This window comes from Chinchilla lanigera, unplaced genomic scaffold, assembly GCF_000276665.1.
Source record: "Chinchilla lanigera isolate Chin_1 unplaced genomic scaffold, ChiLan1.0 scaffold00054, whole genome shotgun sequence".
In the NCBI taxonomy this organism is placed as follows: Eukaryota; Metazoa; Chordata; class Mammalia; order Rodentia; family Chinchillidae; genus Chinchilla; species Chinchilla lanigera.
Genome location: NW_004955455.1, coordinates 10,684,471 through 10,693,634, shown reverse-complemented (window position 1 = coordinate 10,693,634; position 9,164 = coordinate 10,684,471). Strand labels below are relative to the sequence as shown.

Here is a 9,164-nt window from a genome sequence, read left to right as displayed (position 1 = left end):
ATGCTGACCGGAGGGTCACACACCACACATGCTGTTTACCTTTTAAGGTCTCTAAGATTCAGCACTGACAGAAGGCGGCACCCAAATTCTGGGCCCCCTGACAACTCATTTCTGATGGGCCAGTTGGTTCACAGACATTATTATACCCATAAAATCAAAACGCAGAAAGGGAACTGGAAAATGGAAGCGAAAACACCCTCTCCTCCTTTTCCTGAAAATGTCTGTCAATTCTATGAGTTGGGGGTGGAAGTATAAATGTTTGGGCCCTGGCATCTTGGGGACCCCTTCCCTCATTTTCTAAATATGTCCCACACAATCAGCTGGGGAGGGAGAATGGTCTCCCCGCTTCCCGTGTGTTTTGAGACAAGGTCTTGCTATGTAGTCCAGGCTGGTCTTGAACTAACGGTGCTTCTTTTGCCTCAGGCTTCTGCGTGCTGGGATCAGAGGTGTGTGCCACCACACGCAGTGAAAGATCTCCCTTTACTTGTCCAGTATGGACAGTCTTGGGGTGGTGGGGGCAGCTCTACTTGGTCAGTAGTCTTGAATAGCTGAGGCCACAGAATGTTCTGGAAGTACAGTTCTGTCCAGCCTTCAGCAGGAATACAGAGGGACAGAGTCTGGCTTGCCAGCCAAGCACTGGAGCTTGGAGAGGTAGGTATGGAAATGGCTTGTCCCTCTTGGCGGCCTCGTCCTTGGAGCCAGCAGGGTGCGGCACCCAGGGTCAGTCTGCAGGCACAGCGGCTGCGCGCTCTGACAGTGGGCATAAGGAAGCCGCGCCGGCCTTCTTCGCTTTCTTCTTTTTCTTCTCTTTGGTCCCAGGTGACACCTGGTCCCTGCTGATCGCCCCTGACTCCTTTTCTTGTTTCTGGACTGCTGCTCCGCTGGCTGGGGTGGTGGCTTCAGGCGGGTCGATGCTGGCCACCTTCTTGGCTTTCTTTTTCAGCTTCTTTTTCTTCTTCTTGGCCTCCTTCTCCCCCTGGACGGGGCCGTGGAGAGCTGATTCCTGGAGAATGTCGCTGGCTGACACAGCAGCCTCCCGGCACCGCTGCCACTCCTCAGTGCTGTCCTCGCTGCTGCAAGTGGAGGACAGTCGGGTTAGCGGGGTGCAGGAGGGCCTGGAACTGCCTCTCGCTGCCCCCCTTCGCTCGGTCTAAGCCGCGGAGTGAGGCAGACCTGGGCTCCAACACAAGCTCCTCTGCCTAGCAGCTCTGTAACCTCACTAAGTGACTTCACCTCTGGAGCCTCTGTATCTTCGTCTATAAAATAGGGAGCTTGCCAAGCCTCACAGGGATGCTCAGGGAGGCAAATATGATAACGGAAGGAGTCTGGCCCAAGACGGACGCTTAGAAAGCAGTAAAGATCCAAAGCCCCTCCCCAAAGACCCCCCCTACCCCCTGCTGGGCACGCTACTTCCCTGGTGACCTCACAGGCCTTTTCCTTTGGTTTGGACCCAACTGGAGCTGCCTGGCTATTGGGGTGAGTGGGTGAGACAGAGGGGAGCAAAGGGGAGCCCTGTGGAGAGGGTGTGAGCTCTTACCTAGAGCTGGAGGGCTGCCGCTTTCGGCAGGGCCGGGGAGCAGCTTCCTCGTCGGGGCCTCTGGGGATGGACGTAAAGAAGAGGCGGAAGCCTAGGATTCACAAGGGGCAGAGTCAGCACCGCCGGGTGCCAGCCCTCCTCTCCCAGGTGCGAGGCTGCCACCTCCGTGCACAGGAGCTCCCAGTCCAGTGGCACAGGCCCGGGCATCCCTGTCGTGTGATCGCAAACAGAGCCCCGTCTGAGGACAGGCCTGCTCGATGCCCGATGGAGCCAGAGGTGGAGTTCCTGAGGGGACGCCAGCTGCCACACTGGGGCTTCTGGAAGCCAGCAGCTGAGCCTCCTTCCTAGGGCAGCCTCCTAAAAGGCCAGACTTGGACCGGGGGCTGTGGAGTGCAAAGAAAAAGGGGCAGCCTAGGACAGAAGAAGTTCCACAAGCAGGTGACTGTGCCCCAGAGCCCCACTGCCCTTGTCTGTCACTGGGGCACCATCACCCTTCCTGCCTCCCAGTGAGGACTGTACCCCTGGAAGGCTGGGTACCCAAACTGCATCACCTGCTAGGCAGTCGGTGCTTCTGGCTGTTAGGAACAGCGTAACCACTCACCATTGTCCTCTGAGGCCACTTCCTGTATCTTAGCTTTTCTCGGCTCCTTCACTACTTCTGAGATGGTGATGCAGCTAAGGGGAGAGGAGGTGATGGACAGGATGTGAGATTCCAACTGCAGGGCACCATCTGTTTAAACCCCATTTTGTTCCAGAAAGTGCTGAAAATTTTAATCAGTGCAACAAAAGGTAATGGCAGAGGGACAGAGAGAGGGAGCTAGAAGTATAATCAGAAAGGCCTCCCTATACACTTGTTGGGGAAACTTACATTTTGTTCTGGGTTTCCCGTTAGTAAGCATGAAAGGGGAAATCTGACCAGTCTAGAGAAGTGGTCAGCTTCTAGAACAGGGCGGGCCTGCCATTTCACATGGTGTTTTTTTTTCTTTGGGTACTGGCAATCGAACTCAGGACCTTGCGCTTGTCAGGCAGGCGCTCGTGCCACTGAGCTATATCCCCAGCCCAGGCCTGTCATTTTCTTTTTCTTTTATGTTTAAAGAATTTGAGATAATTGTAGATTGACATTTATTGTGAGAAATAACGCAGAGATCCCAAACCATTCAAAACTGTAGTACAGTATCTTAACAAGGAAATGGAATTTGATACAACGCACAAGCAGGTGCTCAGTAGATGGTAGCTAAGATGACAACGCAAGTCATCAAGCTAAGCAACATGGTAGACTCTCCCCCATAGAGATAAGCCGTGTCTCTCTGGGGTGTGGGGAGACCAGGAAGCACATTTCTGTGGAATGCTGCAAACCCAGCAGGCACTGTGTGCTTTTCCTCACCTCCTGCATTCAGGCCCCAGCCGGCACCAAAGCCCTGTGCAGGCGAAGACCAAGGGGTGTAGCGGATATGGTGCCATCAGGCGCCAGTCTCTGACCTGACACTGCAGTTTGATGTTGACCCTCAGGGACACCTGGCGAGGTCTGGAGAGGGCTCTGGCTGTCAGACCTGGTGGAGTGCGTGCTAGAGTATGCAGGGGCCAGGGATACTGCTACATATCCTATGATGCGAGGAGTAGCCCTCATGACAAACAACGATCCCATCCAGTAAAAAGTGTCACCAGTGTCATCAAGACACCTGACCTACATAAGGGACCGACTGGAGGATCATGAAAGTCCCTTCAGAGAGAAATGTGGAAACGCTGCGGGCGGGTCACTTCAAAGCCGCGGGGGCCTTGGTCACCCTGAAGCCAAAGTCATGAGGAAAAACTGTCCCCTTGCTGAAATGCACCTGGCCCTTCCCCATACCCTCAAACTGGGGACTGGCACAACGTCGTGGGGCCCCCGACTGCAGGGCTCTGGCTGACATCTGTCTCACAAGAACACGGGCCCACGCTTTGGGAAGGCTCATGTGTCCTTTCTGAGATTTACTTCAAATCGAGAGACCAGGGTGTCAATTCGTCACCACCAGCCCCTTTCAAAACCTTCTGGGGCTCTTCAATCAGGAATGGCTCTGGCATAGCATGTCCCGAGACGTGCTCCGCCTGTGTCAATTGGTCTTCTGTCAAGCAAAGGAACTGTGGCCAAACGGACTTGCTAAGTACCGGGCCAAACAAAGTTACACGGTGCTCCTCCTCACAGGAATTTTCGGGGTCTTGAATATACCATTGGGAATCTCAGTGTCTAAGGACACACAGACTGAAGTGTTTCTCAGACTTCAGTGCTGTTGGACCCCCCTTTGTTTCCAGAGCCACCTCTTGGGTTAGTACTAAGGTCTGAATGTTTGTATCCCCCTAAAATTCCTATGTCGAAACCCTAACTCCCAAGGTGAGGGTGGCAGGAGGTGGTGATTAGGTCATGAGGGTGAGGACCTCAGGAACGAGATTCGAACCTTTGTAATGAAGCTCAGGGGCGACCCCTGGCCCTTTCTCCACGTGAGGACGCAGTGAAGAGGTGCCATGTACGAGCTAGGAGGAAGGCCTCACTAGCCACTGAGTCTACTGGACTCCTGAGTCTTCAAAACGTGAGAGAGACATTCTGGTGCTTGCACGCCGGCAGGGGACAGCATTTTGTTACGCAGCCCCAAGGGAGCACAACAGCAGCACTCCAGGCGCTGGCTCTCGGAGGGCCAACCTGATCTTCAGAGAAGGGGTGGGAAACACGGGCACAGCGCCTGGCATGCAGAAAGTACCCAGGACACGTGACTTGTGTTCCCTTGCCCGCTGGCCATGGGAATGAGCTCCTGCTTCTCCACGGTCCTCTCGTATTCTCTGGTTAGCAGGACAAGACGGCTGTGGAGGAGCCAGACACGCGTGGGCCTGAGGTCTAGCTCTGCGCCTCACTCCCCGTGACTTTCAGCAAACACGCCCCTGGCTGAGCACCTGTTTCCTCGCCCAGAGAGCAAGGACAGCGGCAGGACCTCCGTGCTGTGCTGCTTATGGATGTGTGGAGGTGACGGAAGCCACATGCTGCTTAGATAACACGAGCTCGCACCTAGCATATGCCATCGCTGTTGCTGTCGACGAGGGCAGCAAGGAAAAGGCACCGTCCTACCTGTCCAGCAGCGCGCCCAGCTTCTTGGCTACATGGGCTCGGAACTCGGGGGTGGTTTGCAGCTCGTTGCCGTCTTGTTCGTGCTCATCCACCTTATGCCTACAACACACAAAAGGATCTCACTTCCAGGCAGCTCAGAAGCTGCCCCAAGAGCGAGGGACTATGTTTGTGCTGTTTTTTCCCATCACAGGGTCTAACCTGGCATCTGGCACCCACAACATTGATACTTGATGATGATCTAAGATGTCACCCATGTGTTTGGATCATGAGGGCGCTACAGGCATTAGCAGATTCATCTATTGAGGAGTTCACAGCTAACTCTGGTGTTAGGAGGTGGGGCCTGGTAGGAGGTGCGTCACTGGGGGGGTGACCTGGAAGCGGGTATTCTTGTCCCCAGCTCCTCCCTTCTCTCCCTGTTTCCCAGCTGCCACGAGTTGAGCAGCTGTCTTCCGCCATGCCCATGTCATGCTGTTCTGCCCTGAGCCAAACAACCACGTGAAACAGGAGCCAAATAAACCTCTCTTCCTTTAAGATGCAGTATCAGGTACTTCGTTCCAGCAACGTGAAAGCTGATTAATACAAGGAGTAAACGCAGCTGCGATCCAAACTGCACAGTACCTGAGGCTCGGCTGGGAGGCTGCCAACTGGTTATTTGCAGCATCTGGGGGAAAATGAAAATTAAAGTGTTTACAAAGGGAATGACAATTTTAACAGTGGCAAAACCTACTGTGTGCCAGGCACTATTTTAAGTAGTTTACCTGTGTAATTCAGGGAATCTTCCCCCAAATCCCATTCGAGAGGTTACCATTATCAACATTTTGCAGAAGAAAGTCAAGGAGATGTAAAATACCTTGGCCAGTGTCTAACAGCTAATTCCACAGGGTTGGGACGAGGACCCAGGATAGCTGGCTCAGAGCTCCCATTAACCGTCATGCTGAACTGGTGAGTCTAAGTGTAACTGAGTACCTACTATGTGTCTGGCTGTGTGCTAAGTGCTGGGGGAGAAGGGGCACGTGGCTGTCTGTGCTGATGACATTTTTAAAGCCGCAACACTGGGGATGCCTGGCCTGGCGGTCATTTATTGAACTACATACTGAATGCCGATTAACAGCCATGTATCCTAGTTGCCGAACTTAGACACACCTTCCTGTCTTCACAGAACTTAAGTTCTAGCTCTGGAGATGGAAGACAAACACATATAAATAAAATATAAAATTGGATAATGGTGTCTGGAAAGTAACAAGAACAGCTGAGGAGAGCGGCGGGCAGGGGTGGACACGGAGAGCTGGCAGGTAAGGTAACAGCTGAATAGCAATTCGGGAGGTGAGGGAGGAGGCTGAGTGGAAACCTGAGAGAGAACCTTCTAGACAGAGGAAAGAACATCTGCAAAGGCTCTGAGGTAGGAACCTGCCTGGTATTTGAGAACCAGCAAGGAGGTAGGCGTGGCTGGAGCCCACCCAGCCAGCTGGTGGGGCAGAAGAGACAAAAGAACCTGTGGGGGACAAATCACCAAGGGCACTCATATAAGCCAAGGGGAGGATCTGGGCTTTGAGGAGGACCGAAGGGTGGGAATTTTGTCCATAATATGCACTTGTGCATGGCAGGGAGCGACCTAAAGCAACTGACACCTTGACTTTGAGTCAGATTACCTGAATTTACTCTTGGTTCTTCCACTTATAATTTGGAAGACCCTGGCCAAATTACTTTACCTTTATGAGTATCAGTTGTTTTCATCTGTGAAACGGAGGCAATAATATTTTCTTTGTGGTATTGCCAGAAAGATTAAAACAGCCAACAAATAGGAAGTGTGTAGAATAAGGGAGCAGGGTTCTCAAGTTATGGTGGTGTTATTATTAGAATCACCCAAGAATGTCCAAATGTCCAATACCTTGCCAGGCACACAGCAGTGCTCAATAAATAACAGTACTTATTATCAGCAGCTACACTTGCTCTGATCAGCAGGAGATTTATGATGGATATCACAAAGACAATGAGTTCTAAAGCTGGTACCGTGGGTGCCACTTCTCTGATGTTTGCATCTTCAGATGCTGGTTAAAGCTTGTTTCGGTCTGAGAAGTCAGGTGTTTTTACAGATGAGGTAGCTGAGGTTTCCAGAAGTTATGTGACTCGTCTAGGACCAACATTTCATATTGAATCCTCTTAGCACTGTCACATAGGAATCCACTGTGTCAAAGGGGAAGAAACCGGACTGGGACTCTGCTAGAATCTCAGAACTTTCACTCACCTAGGAAGTGTCCTTTGGGCAAGCTCATTCATTTAAGAATTATTTTCCTGAGCACTGTGCTAGGTCCTGAAGAAACACCCTGGTGAAGGAATGGGGCAGATACCAGCCTGCATGAGGTTCACATCATACAGCCCTGACATAAGTATTTGCAGAGCAAGTATTGTAGTGCTGGGGATGCGGGGATGAAAGAAAAAAAGAGAAAGATAAGACGAGGAAAGGGACAAACAGTAGGAAGAAAGGAAAGTGCTAGCTAGGAAGGCAGCCACACAAAGCATGATGGGGGTACGCAGAGAAGGCAAATAGCCCAGACTGCAACTGCCCAGAGATTAGGGGTATGCAGAGAGCATAACCCAGACTGGGCACTAAATTGCCCATAGACTGCTGAGAACCAATTACTGTGTCCAAGAGCAAGAGTTGGGAAGGACAGGGAAAGCAGTGCATGCAGAGACCAACCCCATATTTGCTGCCATTTATTGGGCTTTAATACGTGCCAAGCACTGAAGATGGATCATCCAAGTTGCTTGGCAACCTTATGGGGTAGCTATTGCCATTATCCTCGCTGCACAGATGAGCAAGTTTAGGTAGAATGAATTGTAAATACTTTGCCCAAGTTCTCACTGCTGGGGAGTGGTGGAGATGGAGACAGAGAGGCGGATCTGCAGAGAACCTGCAGAGAAAACCGCAGGTCTGGTGCTCTGAGATGAGAGCGCAGAGTATGATCTGGAGCCTATCTTCCGGAAGTGGAGCGTGGCAGCAGTGCAAGAAGGCAATGGGATACAGGAAGTGGGTCACAAAAGGGCTCGTAAGTCTTTAAAACAAATGTAGGCGTTCTTAACCTTGCTTTGCTATGGCCTCCTTCAGCAGTTGGGGAAGCCTGGATTCCTTCTTAAAATAATGTTTTAAATATGCATTACAAAACCCCAATAATACTGAAATTTAGTTATATAATAGTAAACTTATGATCTCAATCTATGTACTTCTTCTTCTTTTTTTTTTTCTTGTCTTTTTGATGCAGGGTCTCCCTATGCAGTTCAGGCTGACCTTGAGCTCACTTTGTAGCCCAGGCTGGCCTTGAACTAGCAACCATCCTCCTGCCTCAGCCTCCCATGCTGCGATTACAGGCATGTGCCACCACGACCGGCTGGCTATGTGCTTCTTTAAGTAGTGAAGATGTTTATCAAATAAGATCTAGAAATGTGTCTACTAATTAATGTAATTATAAATTATAGGTGAGTGTAAATGAGTTCCTAATATTTTACTGTGAATAAAATATTTTTATAGATCTGCAAGATTGTAATGAGATATGAACATCTGGTGACTTTTGTTGGAATAAAGCAACAAGTGCTGTCAAAACAGCTGCGGCTTGTCGCTCATAGGCACGATGGAGAGATGCTAAATTTCAGCTAGGGATTAACCGCTGGATACCAACCATGAGAAGACACCCCTATTGTTGAGGGGCTTCCGATGTATCCCCAGGGCACCAGGGAATCAAGGTCAGACACACACTGTACACAGCTCGTCGGCGACCTGTTGGAGGCGGGGAAAGGCTGCATGCGACAAGGGGAAGGGGCTGTCGCAGTTATTTCTGAAAGGCAGTGGCTTTCCTAACATGCGGCGGTATGGATGAACCCAAGGAAGCGGAATAAGAGACAGCCACGTGCCTTAGTTTCCCTCCCTGGCGTAAGCACTCTCTGGTGCATCTGCCCTCGCTTTGACTCTGATCTCTTCGCAGCTGGTGGAGCTCTCTTGGAGAAGGAAGTCAAATCCCAGTAACTCCCTCCTCCCCGTTCATCCTCTCAGTCCCCAGGGAAGAACCTACTCCTTTTGGGCAGCCTCCCGGAATACAACTTCCTACCGGCTCTTGGTTTCTCCGCTCCCCGCGGGGCCTGCTCCAAGCCCCAGGCCGGCAGAGCCGCTTCGCGGCACCGCGCCAGCTCCTCCCCATCGCTACTGCTGCTGCTCTCGGAATCGCTCACTGTGCCACTGGGCGCCGCCATCTTGAGCTATCGCAAAGGATTGTGGAGAACACTATGGACTCTACCACGTGACCCCACGTGAGGGCAGAGAGAATTGTGGGGATTGTAGTTTTCAGACGAAGGTCGTCTCTGGCTCTGAACTATCCTGGAGGGCAAAGGAGTTTCTTAATTAAATGGGAGTGCTTGAAGGAGTTAAAAAAGGCAACTTGGAAACTTAGTGAGACCGTGACTCAAAATTAAAAATAAAAAGGGCTAGGATATAATTCAGTGGTAAGGTCCTGGGATCAATCTCTAGAACTCAGGGGAAAAATC

General features: G+C 51.3%; 1 protein-coding gene across 4 annotated transcripts; it reads right to left on the bottom strand.

Annotated features, from left to right (window-relative positions):
- Nucleotides 1-123: 123 nt before the first annotated feature.
- On the bottom strand, nucleotides 124-8,878 carry LOC102004559 (chromosome unknown open reading frame, human C12orf43). Of its 4 annotated transcripts, none has more exons than XM_005396486.2 (6): nucleotides 8,696-8,878; nucleotides 5,250-5,292; nucleotides 4,632-4,730; nucleotides 2,139-2,212; nucleotides 1,538-1,628; nucleotides 124-1,073 (listed from the first exon to the last, which is right to left on the bottom strand). In XM_005396486.2, exons 1-6 carry the CDS (start codon nucleotides 8,871-8,873, stop codon nucleotides 722-724), a joined length of 837 nt encoding a protein of 278 aa, XP_005396543.1. In that variant the 5' UTR covers nucleotides 8,874-8,878; the 3' UTR covers nucleotides 124-721. The 4 variants fall into 4 exon arrangements, with proteins under 4 accessions (XP_005396543.1, XP_005396544.1, XP_005396545.1 ...); XM_005396487.2 differs by having other exon boundaries at nucleotides 124-1,070; XM_005396488.2 differs by having other exon boundaries at nucleotides 8,732-8,878.
- Nucleotides 8,879-9,164: the final 286 nt, after the last annotated feature.

Bases quoted from the DNA above. Each gene is read 5' to 3' on its own strand.
- LOC102004559 (XM_005396486.2), bottom strand. From the start codon at position 8,873: ATGGCGGCGCCCAGTGGCACAGTGAGCGATTCCGAGAGCAGCAGCAGT. The intron at 2,213-4,631 runs GTAGGACGGTGC...CTCTCCCCTTAG, and splicing joins CTGGGCGCGCTGCTGGACAG to CTGCATCACCATCTCAGAAG. The intron at 1,074-1,537 runs GTAAGAGCTCAC...CTCCACTTGCAG, and splicing joins CGGCAGCCCTCCAGCTCTAG to CAGCGAGGACAGCACTGAGG.